General features: G+C 36.1%; 3 protein-coding genes and 1 pseudogene across 6 annotated transcripts; 3 read left to right on the forward strand and 1 right to left on the reverse strand.

Annotated features, from left to right (window-relative positions):
• The first annotated feature begins 475 nt into the window (after positions 1-475).
• Positions 476-5372, forward strand: LOC110700244. 3 transcript variants are annotated; one of them, XM_021877748.1, is made up of 6 exons: positions 476-742; positions 910-1002; positions 2525-2750; positions 2952-3040; positions 4173-4274; positions 5011-5372. In XM_021877748.1, exons 1-6 carry the CDS (start codon positions 665-667, stop codon positions 5170-5172), a joined length of 750 nt encoding a protein of 249 aa, XP_021733440.1. In that variant the 5' UTR covers positions 476-664; the 3' UTR covers positions 5173-5372. The 3 variants fall into 3 exon arrangements, with proteins under 3 accessions (XP_021733440.1, XP_021733441.1, XP_021733442.1); XM_021877749.1 differs by having other exon boundaries at positions 5022-5182; XM_021877750.1 differs by having other exon boundaries at positions 478-742; positions 5033-5175.
• A 102-nt stretch (positions 5373-5474) lies between these two features.
• On the forward strand, positions 5475-9838 carry LOC110700242 (annotated as a pseudogene).
• A 167-nt stretch (positions 9839-10005) lies between these two features.
• LOC110700243 (tubulin-folding cofactor C-like) lies at positions 10006-11733 on the reverse strand. Its single transcript, XM_021877747.1, has 2 exons — positions 11605-11733; positions 10006-11245 (listed from the first exon to the last, which is right to left on the reverse strand). Exon 2 carries the CDS (start codon positions 11203-11205, stop codon positions 10174-10176), a length of 1032 nt encoding a protein of 343 aa, XP_021733439.1. The 5' UTR covers positions 11206-11245; positions 11605-11733; the 3' UTR covers positions 10006-10173.
• Positions 11734-12774: 1041 nt separating this feature from the next.
• LOC110700245 (probable plastid-lipid-associated protein 10, chloroplastic) lies at positions 12775-16758 on the forward strand. 2 transcript variants are annotated; one of them, XM_021877751.1, is made up of 10 exons: positions 12775-12913; positions 13567-13731; positions 13834-13941; positions 14068-14202; positions 14393-14488; positions 15248-15328; positions 15467-15553; positions 15786-15854; positions 16354-16415; positions 16507-16758. In XM_021877751.1, exons 2-10 carry the CDS (start codon positions 13573-13575, stop codon positions 16622-16624), a joined length of 915 nt encoding a protein of 304 aa, XP_021733443.1. In that variant the 5' UTR covers positions 12775-12913; positions 13567-13572; the 3' UTR covers positions 16625-16758. The 2 variants fall into 2 exon arrangements, with proteins under 2 accessions (XP_021733443.1, XP_021733444.1); XM_021877752.1 differs by lacking the exon at positions 15786-15854 and having other exon boundaries at positions 12789-12913.
• The last annotated feature ends 112 nt before the right edge of the window (positions 16759-16870 follow it).

Below are 16870 nucleotides of genomic sequence, written 5' to 3' on the forward strand. Positions count from 1 at the left end.
ATGATATAATCACTTTTTAGACGATATAATTATCTTTTTGTGAGTCATATTTTGAATTATATAATCTCATATTAAACCATTTAATGAGATTATAATTATCTTTAGGATTATAAAATTTAAAAATCATCTTTTGAATGATGTAATTTATTATTTGATACTTTTTATAATGATAAATTCACATTTTGAATGATACATTTACATAACAGTTTCAAGATAATATAATCACTTTTGTATTAATATAATCACATTTTGTGTGATATAATCACATTCGTATGATATACTAGAAGGTTGGGTCTACATTAAGTTATTGTAGATCGGGTCTATTTTAGTCTTTACCTTAAAGTTTATGTACCAAAATGAATCTAACAAGATACCACAAATATACGAGGCATGAGGCATGAGTGAGACTGTGAGAGTAAGACTGTAAGAGTGAGTAAAACGACGTCGCAACAAGGGTCACACTTACACACTACCGCGCTGAAGCCTGAATAAATCTTCAACCTCTTTTTGGGGCGCCAATACTCGGAATTTTTTCCAGAGAAACCTCAAAAAATCAATTTTTTTTTTTTTCCTTTTAAATGAAGGATTTTGATTCCTAGAAATTGCAGAATTGTAACATTAATTACTTTCTTGAGGAAATCAAAAGCGGGAAATTTGGTCGAAAATGGAGGGAAAAAAGAAGCAATTGAAGCCAGAAAGGCAACCCCTCAAAACCCTTAATCATATTTCTTGGAAAGAAAAGGTGAAAATCCTTCAATTTTATGCTGAATTATTAACTGGGTTCCGTTTAATTTTGATGGGTATTCTTCAATTTCTGTTAATTTTCCTTGAATTTTGATCTGATATTTTTTTTACTGAAAATAATTTCATTTTGGTAATCTGGGTTTATTTGTTTGTGTGGAAGAATAGTTGAAGGAGAGCTGTTATCGGAGAGTAAAGGAGGATAGAAGCCGGCTTCTATGGAATTCTAGATCACCTCTTCTTCAATCCTCTGACCAAAAGGTTTGTTCTTCCACATTATCATATCACTCATGATTGATTCAAAATGGGTTGTTGTATAGTTTTTATATGGATTGTATGTTGTTGTATAGTTTTTATATGGATTGTATGTTAATCCGACTTTTTATTTTACCTCAAGTACCTGTGCCGGATACTTGACACTTGACATCGGTATGACAATCACTTCAGTTTGTGCCAAAATTAGGCAAACATTTCATTAAATGGCCGACACTTCTGGCTTGAGTCCTATTAACATGTAATTTTTATGTCTGAATGCACTCAAAAGGTAGCAGTGTATATATTTATAGATTGTGATAAAACTGATGATCACATATAGAACATTTTCTATCTAAAGCTACTAATATAGGAATCAATTGGATTTTGAGGTGCTTGAGAAAATGAAAGTTTTACTGATATAGATGGCTAAGAATCAAGGGTACTAGGTTAGGTGGGTGGTGAGGGGCTTAACGAATCGCAGTGGTCTCCAAAGAGGGTCTCCAAAGAGGGGTTCCTTATTGAAGTAAGGGAGTGGTAAATTTTATTGCTACTTGCTAGGCATGCTCTTGGCGGTCCCAACTCACCTTCAGCAAGGGAAAAGGTGGTAGAGAATAGTAGAGAGTAGAGACTAGAGAGTCAAGAATGTTACAAACATATATATGAAGAAAGTTGAATAAAGTGTCTCGACTTCATCTTTCTGTCTTGCACTCTTGCATGTCATTTGTGCCTTACAAAGTTACAATAGTTGCCTATGTCCCTATGAATGCGTTGTGCTGGGTATTTCTGAAGCTTCAAGGGTGTTGGCTGTATGACCTCAGCAGTCAGCATTTCTTTATCTAATATAGGATAGACCTGAAGATGAAGGGGGTTGATTATATTGTTAGGCAGTTAGGCAGTTAGGCTATGCTCTTTGTGGTTGTATCTGACATCAATTTGTTGCTTGATTGCAAAGGTGAGGTTTATAGGATATAGTCTGACACTGATTAACTTAAATGAATTTTTTGGGTAGTGGTATAACCTTTTTCTCGTGGCCATCTTACAGGTACAAAGTGTAAGCTGTGTAATGGGATGTATTACTAGCTTACTATATAAAAAGTTTATATTGTTTCATTCATGCTATTGGTGGATGTAGTCTGCTTTGAAATGCCAAAATTAATCATTTTTTACATTTATATACAGAAGTCTGTAGCCTGTGTTTGAAGTCTTTTGATTTATTTTCAAAATCCTGGAGTGAGATCATGGTTACATTAGGCCATTAGGGGGTTTGGTAATTGGCATACTTTATGGATCAAATTTCTTTTTTAAATAGAAGAAAGCTGATTTCAACCCTCTTGCTTGCTCTTCTGTGTGCTTACTGCTTATACTTATTCCTCGATAGAATGTTACTTTTTTGTGTAACTTTTATGTTTAATTTCTTTTATCCAAAATTATAATCTCTTCATATACATCAGAAGATTTTTTGAACTTAGTATTGTTAGTAAAATTAGAAGATGCCTTCACTCATTTTTGCTTAATGCATTGTTTGCAGGATTTCATCCACTCTGCTGTCAAGGATATATTCTCTGACGAGTTAAAAAAATTAAAGAATCAGCGTTCTGATGCTTCAGAACTCCCAAGTTCATTGTCTGGAGAAGATGATATTTTATGGGAATATGACGGTCCCCATACAGCTGATAAAAGTGAATGTGAAGAGATATTGCTAGAAATGCAAAGGATCTTCTATGAGGATATCGAGTTGGAGTTGAGTCAAAAAGGTAAGCCGCATCCCTTTTCAAAAGGAAGAGGAGCAAGTTAATGTTGGTTTTCCCGGAACACTTTTGACATTGGTAAAATACTGTTTATCTGTTCACCCCCCCCCCCCCAAAATTAACTTATTAGAAGGAATAAAAATGAGAAACCGGGTTTGATAGTGCAGAAAGTGTTTTGAGTCTGACATTGGTTTTAGCCTTTCCCAGAAGCAGAGAAATCCATTGTTTTGGAGGATGAAGAGGATGAGTATTTGGCTTTGGCACTCGATCAATATATGCAGTTAAATGATGGGAAGGTATGTCATTGATAAGTAGAGTGATAAAAAAAATTACTTATGGCAGTTTTAGTTGCGTTATCTTTGATCGAGTGCCATTATGTTGGGAATATTTTCATTTGGTTGTTGCCAATCTTTTTTTTTGTCTGGTTTTTGGTACTTGTGGATTGTCTGATTTTAGGAGTGATAATGTGGTACCCTGATGATCAAGAACTGCTGCTGCCTTATCCATGTAATTTACCTTCAATTTTTTTAATTGACTTGTTTAGATCCATTGAAAGATTTTCTTATTCCATGTTTTTAGGCAAACTAGTAAGGACTTACCAACATCTAAATCTATCAGATTGCTTAAACAAAAAGCTCAAAGCTACTTTTGAGATTTCATGGATAAGGGGTTTATTATGTGGAAATAAAAAGGTATAATGGTGCAATGTCCTCAAGAGACAAGATCCCAATTCAATCATGCTCCTTTCATTGCCCACATTAAGGGATCCCAATTCCCCATTATCTTAATCTGTGTTGTATCAATATTTATCAAATAAATATGAATCACTTAAGGTCAGGTACTTGTGACATGAGAACGTGGAAAAAGGAGTTGCTTCTCCTAGGTCGGCACATATATATTTTTGCATTTTAGAATTGATTTGGTCAAAGGCTCAAAGCATTTATATGTAATAATTTGATTGTGTGCATCATGACAATAATCGAGGATCATGTATGTTGTATAGTGCTTTGATACACTACTAAAATTAATGACTATCACCTACTTGTATCTATCAAGCCTTTGGTTTTAGTGCAATTTGCATCATAATGTAGTCAGATGAATAAAATACGGAGTACCACTTAATGTTATGGGAAATTGTTTAACTGTGTTCTTTCCTTAAAATCTACATCTGCAGTAATTTTCTTCAGTGCCCTCATTATGCAATAAGTTTCTTTCACCTTTTATAGTTTGGAATATTTAGTTGGACATTTCATATGAGGCAATTGTCAAAGTTCACATTTACATAAAGTAATGAGGCAATTGCCAAAGTTCACATTTACATTAATCTGGCTATGGGTTTTTCTGCAAGATATTTTTTTTCCAACCCTCTGATTAGGGTTCTGGAATTTGTTCTTATTTTGCCTTACTATTCTTCGATTTGTATGGAAGGAACACGTCTGGTGCCCAATCTGCAAGAAAGGAGAGTTACAAGAGAATCACCATCTCATATATTGCAAACTTTGCCAGTTAAATCTCAACAAAGGAGATGAGGTACTGCAATAATCACTCTGGCTTCACTCTTTATTCTATTCTATCTTGCACAAGCACATCAACAGAGCATGTTGCATATAGATCAAGGCTTTGTAGCGTGACCTATAGGAATTGATAATGTTAGTGAGAGTCTTTCCTTGATTTATCTATTTCAGAACCAAGTAGATGTTGAATATTGATCAAGCTTACTGTCAGTTGGTCATTGCTTTGCTCAGAAGCTCAAAAGAATAGGGCCTTAGTTGGTGGTTTTATTGTTGATGAACCCGGGGACCTTGTTTTTCTGGTTGTTTCTAATATAAAAAAAAAATAGTATCTCGCTTCATAGGGAGTAGGAATGACAATGGACCAGGACCAATCCAGACCCTCTCGGATCCTTCTTTTGGTCCTTTACACACACACACACACACACACACATATGGATCTTGCTAACAAATGCCCCCGAGGCATTAGATAGCTATTTAACATACTTCTTAAAATGGTATTGATTTGGGAATGCATGTCAAATCAGGCGTTGATCGATGTAATCAATGTTTATTTCACTCTAATATTTCTATTTTTAGTTATCTTATCCTACTTATATTGCCATGCTCAAGTTAACGTATAATGTTCCTTTTAGGACTAGGATTACATACCAGCTTTGTTAGACTGTTATAGACTAAGTGCTTTCTGCTTAAATGTGATTATTTGGTCAAAATCTTACCTAATTATCCATTTATCATTTCCTTCTGCCTCATAGGTTAATTTGAGCTTGTTAAAAGATCGACTAGCAGAAGCTCTTGAAGAACATCTTGATAGAGGCTGCCGATTAAAACCTGAGTTCTGTATCGAGACTGTATTTGATCTAACCGCGCTGTACATTCAATGTCAGCATTGCAATACATTTGAGGTTGTGATGTAAGGACTTTGTTTAATACTTTGTATCGTATGTAGTTAAAATTGAAAATTACATGTATTGTTGGGTTTTATTTTTCTTTTCTTTTCATTTTTTAAGGAGTTTTGTGTTGTTACTATTGTAACAAGTTTTCTATGTCCTATGTATGACGTGCTGTAGATTGTTGTTATGTTTTGTTACTCTAATTCAAATTCCTTGTTACCTAACCACCCTCTCTCATATGAACAAAATATATACTTGTACCACTTTTTTTTTTTTTTTTATTCAGCAAAGCACTTAATGCCAGATTGACTTTGCCTCTAATCAATGTCATCCAACATCCTTGCTATTTAGTCAATACTAAGATGATTTGTCTCTCAGCATTATCATCTAATACTTGTGTAATTGTACGATTAATTTTAGATGATTCAAAGTCTATTATATCGATAAAATATTGGTTAGCTTTTTGGTCGAGGAAAAAAATATTATGAAAATTTAGCTTTTCATACGATAGCAATCGTACATAGCATCTACAATGGATCTCTAGATTTTTACTTTGTATCGGATCTCTAGAGAAGCCACAAAAATACATTTACATACATGAACACCACTCAACCCCAGATCACCGACTTTCCAAACTAAGCATGACTCGAACGCTACGATTCCAATCTTAAGTGACTGCAAACAGAAGTCCTGCAGTTGAAAGAACAAACACAATCATGAATCAAGAATGAGTCTAAACTTTTCAGCAACACAGAAAAGGCTAGTAGACTTAAACAAATACAAAGATACGTGTAGCGTAACATACAGATAAAGATGGGTAATTAGAATATCATTTCCAAAAAAAAAAGAATATCATTTCCAAGTGTTGAGCGTGAATACTATATCAAACCACCTCTCCATCATTATACATACAACTATATATTATACTAAATAGTAAGTATATTTTATAACACAGACATCAAAACCACAAACTGGGTGACAACATACATGGTCAACTGGCTAACAAGTCCATGTAGTAGAGAAGGTTACCTACCACATTGCCTTGATTCAAAGTAACCAAAATACCATATAACAGATAATCCTTCAAAATAACAAACACACAGAGATGAAACTGGTGGCTTTCACCGCCTTTTTCCTGAATTTGTTTTTGCTGGTGCTGTCACAGAATGCAGAACCCTGCAACAGCGTTATAGACTACAATGAAGCTGTCAATTTTGATACCACTGCCATGTTCTGCCAGACTGTCTGGAAGTCCAACACAGGCGTTGTTCTTCGGGTAAGTTTCGAAACCCCGTCATCCATAATAATGTTTATCAATTGATCAGCTAGCCAGAAGCCAACAACACTTTAATATGTCAATAGGGAAGCATAAAGAACCTCCTTAGGAAAGCAATTAAACTATCACATCTAAAAGGCAGTTTCAACTTCTTGCATAAACCGTCATTGGCTCAATTTGTAGGATGTAGCTCAACCTGTTTTAAATAACCCGTTTCAGATCAACTGATTACAGTTGCAGATTCGCAAGTTTACAGATTAGAACCCCGTATTCTTAGGTCAGATTTCAGGTCAAGCCCATTTTATACCAGCTTTGAACCCTTTTGGTGACGCTTAGATTCAATTCATACAGGTTTCAGGTAGAGCTGTCAATTCGGGTAAACGGGTCGGATCACCTCGGGTCGGGTAAATTTGGGTTAATGCCGTAACCTATGCGGGTTGAGTTCAGTTTGGGTCATGCTTGAGTCGGGTCATACATCTTATCGTGTTTGAGTCAGGTCTAGGTCGGGTTACATTCGGGTTGGGTAAATAATAGGTCGGGTTTAATTTGGGTTTTCATGGGGTAAAACGGGTTAGGGTCATTCTCGGGTTCGAGTCGGGTTTGGTTCAAGTCAATAGTTTGCTAATTATAATCAGGTCGGGTCATTCTCGGGTTTGAGTCGGGTTCGGTTCCAAGTCAATAATTTGCGGGTTACAATCAGGTCGGGTTATTTCCAAGTCGAGTCATGTTCGAGTTTAAGTCGGGTCTGGTTCAAGTCAATAATTTGTGGGTTATAATCAAGTTAGGTCATTTTCAAGTCGGGTTATATTCGGGTTCATGTCTCAAATATTGAGTTAATCTGGGTTTCGGGTTGATTTCAGGTCAGGTCATATCGAGTTCAAATATATTTTTTGGGTCGGTGTTAACTGTTCATGTAATGACGTTCACGTTTAATCTTTATCAATTACTTCATTTATTGCAAGATATATAATTTTAGATAAGTTTAAATTCGAGCTTATAATTTCGGTTCAAGTCGGGTTCGGTTCAAGTTTGGGTCAATTCGGTTTAGGTTGGGTTCGATTCAAGCCAATAATTTACGGGTTATATTCGCGTCGAGTCATCTCCAGGTCGATTCATGTTCGAGTTTGGGTCTCAAATAATTGGATTAACTCAGGTCTAGGGTTGGTTTCAAGTCAGGTTAGATCGGGTTTGAGTCACCATTTTTTCGGGTTCAGACGGGTCGGTTAATAATCGGGTTCGGGTCAGTATTTCAGGTCGGGTTAGCTTTTGACAACTAATTTCAGGTCATAATTCTGCATTGTTGATACAATTTCCCTGATAGATTGGTCATAAATCTATTTTTGGTTCATACCTCTTGGGCCAAGGTCTCAAAATTACTCTTTTTCTTGCTTCTCAGTATGTACAAGCAGGACCACAGTTGTGGAGCTTCCTGCTCTCAGCACCAGACACAAAGACGTGGCTTGGGATTGGTTTCTCTACCGATGGGCAGATGGTCGGGTCCAGTGCGATGGTGGGCTGGATGTACCAAAATGGAACAGGCGTCGTCAAGCAGTATGACTTGCAGGGAACAGAACCTGACAAGGTGCTGCCTGATGCAGGTGACCTCAGTGTGGTGGATAACTCATCAACAGTGTTTATAGATGCAAATCGCATACACTTGGCTTTCCAGATAAATACAGTTGAGCCTCGAAAAAAAACTGCTCTATGCTCTGGGGCCCTACGGCCAGTTGCCTAACGGCTTAAAGTTGATGGAGCACCGAGAGATGAGCGCAGCCTCATTGGACTATACTACAGGTAAAGCTCAGAAATGTTACTCATTTATATGAGATCAGAACAGATTTATAAATGGTTATTTGGTTACTTCGTCAAAGGGAGATTCCTTCATGACTTCATGTAACAATTTGCTCATGATCAATTCCGCACAGAAATGAATTAAGATAGAGAACGATAGATGAGTTGACATTGAAACAAAAGAAACAGCAACAGAAATTCATTGGAAAAAAAAGGAAAAAATGCAGACAGACAGAAAAAGAAAGAGAGAAAGTACAGTTGGTTAGTAGAGGCCACGTTCATAGAATGATAGAACCCAAAATATTCTCTCATCAACTTCTACTTGCATTATGATATATAGAATAATATCCCGATCAACCTTCACTAGCAAATCTACTGACGCCATCTAAGTATCAGCCATCAGCTCTTTTAGAAAATGTCAACAGCTAGTTCTTTAATGACAACATGCTCTCCATGTAGAAATTAGCCAAGGGAAGACCAATTACATGAAAAACCTATTAGCTGATAAACCATTCTGGTTCTTTTATATGTGTATCAGGAAAAAGTCAGACACAGAGCAGCCTGTACACAGGAATAAAACGGACCCATGGTGCTTTAAATATGATAGGATGGGGAATTTTGATGCCAATTGGAGCAATTGTTGCAAGGTACTTCAGGCAATGGGATCCAATCTGGTTTTACTCTCACATTGCAATCCAGATTTTCAGTTTCCTATTTGGACTAGTCGGCTTCATCTTAGGATTTGTGGTGAAGGATTTTATAAAAGCAGAAGTAACACACCACAAGAACATTGGTATCCTTATTCTGATACTTGCCTGCTTTCAGGTAAGATTCATATACATTTACATCTGCCTGGAACATAAAATTTTAAATATGGGACAGTGAATAAAGATTGAAGATATAAAATTGTTCTACTTTGTGCAGGTAATGGCTCTGTTGATTAGACCAAAGAAAGGCACAAAACCACGGAAATACTGGAATTGGTACCATCATAATGCAGGAAGAATCTTGGTTATCTTCGCTATCTCAAACATATTTTATGGTATTCGTTTGGGTATGGAGGGCTCTAGTTGGTATGGTACCTATGCAGTGATTCTTGCACTTATGGTTATTGTGGCTATTGTCCTAGAAATCAGATTATGGAGACAAAGATAATGATGTATGGCTTGGAACTAAAAATTGCAGGACAAATTCTAGATATACTTATTTTTGATGAGTGATAAGATAGGATTTTTTTTTTTTTTTTTTACAGTGTTTGTTTAACATAGATCAAAATTCACCATTCATTTCTTTCATGAATGTATTGTATGCTTTTCACATATGTTTCTGACCATTAGATTACGGTTCTTTCCGTTACACATCTGCCTATAATCTTTACCGCGACTTTACACGTCCTTGACTCCAATATTTCCATTCTATGGGGCTATAGAAATGGAACAAGATCAATATTCCTCTTAAGATTTTATATTTTCCACTTAAGGCAATATAACCCTCTCAATGACAATTAGACAATGACACACACAGCTAAGCCTGAACAAGTCCCATATTGACAAAAGCCTAAGCAAGCTCTTGATGCCATCAGCATCTACTGGGGGGAAATGTGGGCTAGATTCAGAGCAAACAAGTCAGGAAAATGAAGCACAATATTTTACCACTTCTAGAAATGACTACTACAAGGCTTAAAAGCTCATTAACAAGTAAAAATCATAAAGCCCTCATTATAGGTAGCAAGGTTGCATTAACAATATATGAATAAAAGAAGTAGCTGCAAATAAGCAAACAAGTTAATGGATGACCAAAAGTAGACATCATGTATTCATGGAAACATGTCAAGCTAATTTTATAACATTATGAAAAGCCATACAATATTTTGGTTTGAAATAACATTAATGCTACAAAATCAAAGTATTGAACATACTTGAAGTAAATAACAACAGGACCATTCTGCACAGTGCACATCAGCTATCGGAAATTGATACATGAAATGAGCTAATTCGTTCATCTTCCGGAAGGATGGACCAATTAGGGGACTGCACAGCACGTAACCACTTAAAATCATCAACATTTGCCCAACTCCCAGTCTCCTCATCAAGTCTTGACTCCCTTAAATCTTCCTCAATCCCATCGTATTGCAAACAATAGGGAGCAAATCTCACCTCACTACTATCCTCAATAATGGGATGACTCCGAACCCTCAAGTAAAAGTCACATTTTCTAGCATTATGAATCCTTATCTGATGCGATGCCAATACGAAAACACACCCTTCAACATCATCTATCAGTACTGAACCCAGAGCAGGCCCTGCATAAACCTTGCAATTCCTTAACCGATGGATGAATATTGCCCTTGGCCTACCTATAATCCTCGCCTCACAAGAATCAAGGTCTGACAATGTAAACTCCCCCATGTCCTTCCCCTTCAAATTTTCCACCAGAACCTCTTTTTCCCTGTTCTTAAACCCCGGAGTATCAAACACAATACAAGATTTGTCACCAGAAGCTACCACTTCAGGTTGTTCCTCAACAATGGCCTTTTGATTCTGCTTTGCAACTTTGGTTTTGAAAGAAAACTTCTTCTTCGGAACCAGTTTTACTGCCACCTTATCAAGTGACTCTCTCAAGTCAGAGATAGTCTTGAGAGAGGCACGAACGTCATAGGAAGGCAAATGGTAGGTATTTTCTGCAAGCAACTTCTCAATATCATTGATTAAAGCAGAGACATTATCAAGGTCCCCTTCGGCAAAAGACTCAGGGGCTTGTTCAATTTTGTCAATCTCAGACACAATTGATTGCTGGAGGTCAGAAAACTGAGCAAGAAATGAATCAGTGGACTCGAATGATGGAGACGAATCCGACTCTTTGCTCCGGACACGAGCTTGGTGGCGGTTAGAAAGGCGATCAATCATTGCTTGACGCTTCTTCTGAAGCGCCGGATCAACAGATTGGTCACACATTGAGGTTGGGTTTGAGGCAGCATTATGATCTTCCATAGCAAGAGATGACTCTCAGATTTTAATCTTCCCTAAATCCCTAAAACCCAAATAACAACATAATCAAGGATTTTAAATTTTAGGGTTTGCAGGACAAAAATTCCCATCAATTATACAACTTTGATTTCCTAAATGTGCTAATAATCAGGAAGAAATTTTCCATATTCATAATTCCGTCGCAAAATTCAAGGAATTTGCAACATATTATCAACCACATTTGATTCAATTATCAAAATTAAAATCGAAAATGAATAGCAGTAGCAAAATTCAAGCATTTCAGTAATCTAATTATAGCAAAAGTTCAATAATCAATCCACCTAAGAAAAACGCAAAATTGAATTAAATTGATGATCATTAGATTGTGAAACTGATAAATGAAGATTAAGAAAAGCAAATTACCTCAGTGGCTGCTTCAACGGAGGAAGCACAAGCTCACTCTTTAATGGAGATTTCAATTGAGAAGATACACACAGAGGTGTGCGCGTCAATACCTTCCTTCAAACAACATCCCATTTGAATAGAGTGCATCTGGGCGCATGGGCTTAAACACATATGAGGGTAATATAGTAATTTGATGTTCAATGCATTTTTAGGATGGTGAATTTTACATCTTTACTGTTTATCACAAGGAGTCAGGGATAAAAGCGTACTTTTTGCGGTGAAAATGGGTAAAACGCTACTTAAGGTAGCAGTTTTGCCTTAAAAGTTAAAACTGCTATTTGAGGCCGCTACTAAAGGTAGTGGTTTTACACCGTGATAAGCAAACAAAACTTGTTTATCACGGGAGATTAATTGGGATAGTCTCGTATTTTACTATGCATGTATAATTGTATAAATCCAAGTTGATAACCAAGATCAACTAATTTCGTTAATCTGGTGGCAAATTGGTAAATAAAATGAGTACAATTCATTTTTTTAACAACGATCTTGCTAACGAGCGCCCCGGGACGTTAGATAAGGAATAATTATATTGGTTGAAATGATATTAAGTTAGGAATGCATGACAAAATCACACGTCGTTTGGTGTAATTAATGTTAATTTTACTCTAATATTCCCACTTTTAATTCTCTTATCTAACGTCCTGGGGCGCTCATTAGGTTTTGCCTTTTAACAATATATTTGCCAGCTGGACTTGTACTTTTAGCCACTTGTCTGGAAGCAACAATTGCCTACTGTTTCTTAGCGTTTGGCTGCAAGTAGCAAAAATGGATGGCATATTTCTTCCTTCACTATTAATGGAGAAAGCTCACAAGTAAAAGGGTAAACTCACCTACCCTAAAGATGTCACCAAGTATTACTTAAGGGTTAATTGTTAAGACTATATGATTTCATTTTTGTAAAAGCTTGATATCAAATCAATGGGACGACTAATAACATCTTACATGACTATATTAATATGTCAAAGCTCTAACATAAAAGCACTTTAGGTCGTTCGTGGATATAAATAAACGAGTTGTTTATGAATTTATTTGAACGAATTTATATATGTTTGTGTTCAATCTCATTTACTACGTCGTTCAACAAGCCCACGCGCGCACGGGTGCATGTTAGACAAACCGATGCAGAAATAATAAAAACCAAAAACTACTGTGGCTTTGCTCAAAATCTAGTGACTCATTGCTTTTATTTATCCACTCAATTGCTCATCTGCTGCATTGTTGGCTTGTTTGTTGGCCACTTACAGTCTGAACTCAGCCTTCAAACTAGGTATTTTTTTCGGTCCTTCCATTTTTGTAGGGTTTTGTTCGATTTCAAACTTTGATTATTTGACATTTTAGGAATCTATTGCAAGTGCAAATGTAATTGCCAAATTTGTTTATCTTGCATAAAATCAATTTTTTTTTGCATAATAATCTGGAATTTGATTATGAGCGCTTAATTATGCAGATCAATCCGGACATCCCATTTAAAGTACTCAATCTAAATGATGGATTGATGGATGAGCATAAATTAATTATATGGGTTACTTTAGATTGTTTATATTTGCTCATTGATTAATTTTGTTCAAAGTTTTATATTTTGCCAATTTATAATTTCTTGACTAATTTTAGGATGGAACTCTTAATTATCAGCCCAATATTTCACTTTATAGTTTGCTGCACATTTTTGCTGACACATAAAAAATCTGGTAATACACTTATATACAGTCACATACGGAGTAGTATGTAGATATATCTAGAAAATTGATTTAGAGATTTTAAAATGGGAATGCAAATTAATAGGCCGATCCTTATATGCCTTAGAGCTCCGAGGTTGTTATAAGTTAATCAAGTAATTAGTGGAAACTGGTTAGTACTCGATGGTTGATTTAGGTTGTTCAGTCCTGTATATAGGTGACTGACAAAATTTTGTTCCTTCAGTGCAGTATGGCATTTGTCATGGCACCTTTAACATATGCTCCAGCTTACAAAATAGTTCACGACGGGAGAACTTCACAAGTAACAATTCCAAGTGTTGCAAGAAATCTCCGTAACAAATCGCTCTGGCAATGCTCGGCTACTGCTACTGCTACTGATACTTCCTTGGTGAATATACTTTTGCCAACTTTACAATAGTAAATGATAGTTTTTTGTTCAGTATCTTGGCCACATTGACCAAAATTCATTTTTATCCTTTTGGCTTTTCAGTCATATGAGGTAGAGAATAAAAAGCATGATTTGTTGAGAGCAATTCAAGAGACAGAAAGGGGGCTCAAAACAACGCCTGACCAACGGTCTTCCATTGAGGAGGCACTAGTATGTATATCCATTATTACTTGGGCTTTTTCTAACATCAATTCCTTACATGATTTATATTGAAGGGATTGGCTAGGCAAAATTGGTTAAATGATGTTAACTTGACAGTTTCTTATATAAATTCAGGTGACTGTAGAGAAATATGATGCTGGTGAGCCAATTGATTTGGCAAAACTGGATGGTACATGGCGTCTTCAGTATACTTCTGCTCCTGATGTTGTCGTCCTTTTTGAAGCTGCTAGTAGACTTCCGATTCTACAGGTACTGACACAACACGCAACCTTTGAAGCCTTTTTTTAATGCTTGTCATTGTGAAGGCATCGTGTCCATTATCTTGCAAGACTATTTCAAAAAAATTAAAATCCCTTATGGAAATTATTTTATACAATTAACATTTGTGTCTTACATATTCTTGTTTTTCAGTGGTGGTTGTCTGTTGGTGTGATGATAGGTGGGTCAGATTTACCAGAAATTTGAATGCTGTAATCAATCTGATGGTGGTGTTGTCCGTAATATAATCAAGTGGAGCATTCAGAACCTACTAGAGGTGAATTTCACTTGCTTCTTGTTTACATCTTGACATTTGTTCATTGCAGCTGTACTATGCACTTTTGGATTATCTTGTTAAGCATCAATACAAGGGAAGAGCCTTTAGGTACTAAGCATTACAATTCAATTTTTAGTGTGGCTTGAAGTATAAGATAAGTAGTTATTGAGAAGAAAAAACAAAGGCACTATGTATAGCGCAAATTAGAGAATGGAAAAACATGCAGTGTATTATTGAGAGTTCATTTTAGTCTGCTTTACATTTTGAGGAAAAGTGATCCTCTCAAAATCTTGTAACTATCCTCCATAAATTAATCAATCAAGCTTCATCTACTTCCCTTAATCTCCACACATCTATTTATTCTGTCCAAGCTAAGTTAATTCTTAGCATACCTGGACATTGTTGGAAGGACTGTAATTAGAGTTTTCTGTCATCGTGGAATTCCCATTGAGGAACCCAACCTTTGAATACAACTCAAATCACTGCAATGACTCTTATAATATATACTTCCTTTAACTAAAAGATGGATTTTAAGCTGATATTGATACTTATGCTCTGTACTGCTTATGCTATACTTAGTAATTGACTAACATGAATCATATCAGCTGAAGTTCTTTTACAATCCCTTATTAAACTATGCACTGCATTTATCTTCTTATTATTGTTGTATTTTGAGAGAGCAGGTTACATAACCGTTTTGTACTTGTTTAAACATCACATTGTAAGTAATAAATCCAGTAATCTACCTTTGATTGCTAGGAAAATGAAGGTGCTACCTTGCTCGTTTCTGCCAAGTTTTCAGTGGTTTCACGTCGCAATATCTATCTTCAGTTTGAAGAGGTTAGTTGTTGACCTCTTTATGTAAACTGATGTATCTTAGTGCCTCTCATCGCTTCAGATACAGTAATTATGTATTTGTCAATGCATTTTTTTGAACTTCCATATTCTGATGTCTGAAAATGAATATCTTTCTGGCAGATCACTCTTCAAGACATTTCCATAAGTGAGCAGGTACAAGCTGTTATAGCTCCAGCACTCTTACCAAGAACATTTTTAAGCTTACAGGTAGTCAATTTTAACACCCATAACTATTGGTTTTGTATCAATGTGTTGGTCATAGAACTCAAGTTTAGAAGCTGTGCCTATTGTGTGCGTGTATGCACGCGCGTGCGCGTGTGTGTGTGCGCGCAAATGATGGCCAAGTCACAAACTGATTACATGCTAACTAAACGGGGCTGGGCTCCCTTCAAAGATGTTTATAATTTTGCCTATCCTGATAGTGGTCCGTGGATTACAGTCATTGCTAACTTTTTCAGCAACCTTGTTAGCCAAGAAGCCAACCAATAGCTGCTCTATTGGATTGGTGGTAAGAATTTTCTAGTAAAATCCCCAAGTACTCCTTCATTAACCACAATATCAGTAAATTGACTACAGTTTTCATTTGTTTCAGCTTTCAGCCTCACTATCCATTTAGAGTATTGCTAATAGTGTTTCTGATTAGTTATGCTTTTACGCTGTCTAAAATGCTTGATGTCTGACAGTCATCTAATAGCTGATCATATTTAGCTTCTGAGTGCTTTTCGCTTAACTTGACCTAATCCCACCTCGCGTCTCAAATAACAATCCATCTGCAGTGTAAAAAATCCAGCTCTGCTAGTCTATTAGAGTGACACCTTTTTTTTTTTACTCTCAAAATTAGTTGTCAATTTCTTGAGTCAACCTTCCAACAACATTTTCACCTATCTTAGTTATTTGTAACGTTGATCTCCACATTTAAGTACAAGCTGTTATGAATTATGATAATATCCTGAGCTTCATTCAAAGCATACATGTATGCTGAATGTCATGGTAATGGCTGTTTGCAGATTCTGCAGTTTTTCCGTTCCTTCAAAGCTCAGATTCCTGTAACAAGCACAAGCCCTCAGAGGTACTTTTTAGTACATATGGATGTGTTCAGAAATTAAGGTTTTTTCTTCTCAATTGAAATTTTGCTGACATTTGATTTGTTGGGATTTCAGGCGATCAGTAGGGGGATTATATTACCTTTCCTACTTGGATAACAACATGCTCTTGGGTCGTGCAGTTGGAGGTGGAGGGAATTTCGTGTTTACTCGAGCTCAACCTTTTGTCTGTTGATAATGCTCAGCCCCCAGTTTCCCTTATCAAAGTTCATATCTTTCACGTGTATTTTGACCAGAATTTAGTCTGACAGTTAAATTTGTTTCTATCAGTAAAGTATCAATATAATTATGTTATTATTTTGTGTACTATTTGGCTTAGTCTGTTTTCATTTTTGTTTGAAAAATAATTATTCAGGGTAAAGCAAGACAATCTTTAAGCATTTGCAGATCAGTTTCAAGCCTATATTACAATTCACATGCC

The sequence above is a fragment of the Chenopodium quinoa genome, unplaced genomic scaffold (assembly GCF_001683475.1).
Source record: "Chenopodium quinoa cultivar QQ74 unplaced genomic scaffold, ASM168347v1, whole genome shotgun sequence".
NCBI lineage: Eukaryota > Viridiplantae > Streptophyta > Magnoliopsida > Caryophyllales > Amaranthaceae > Chenopodium > Chenopodium quinoa.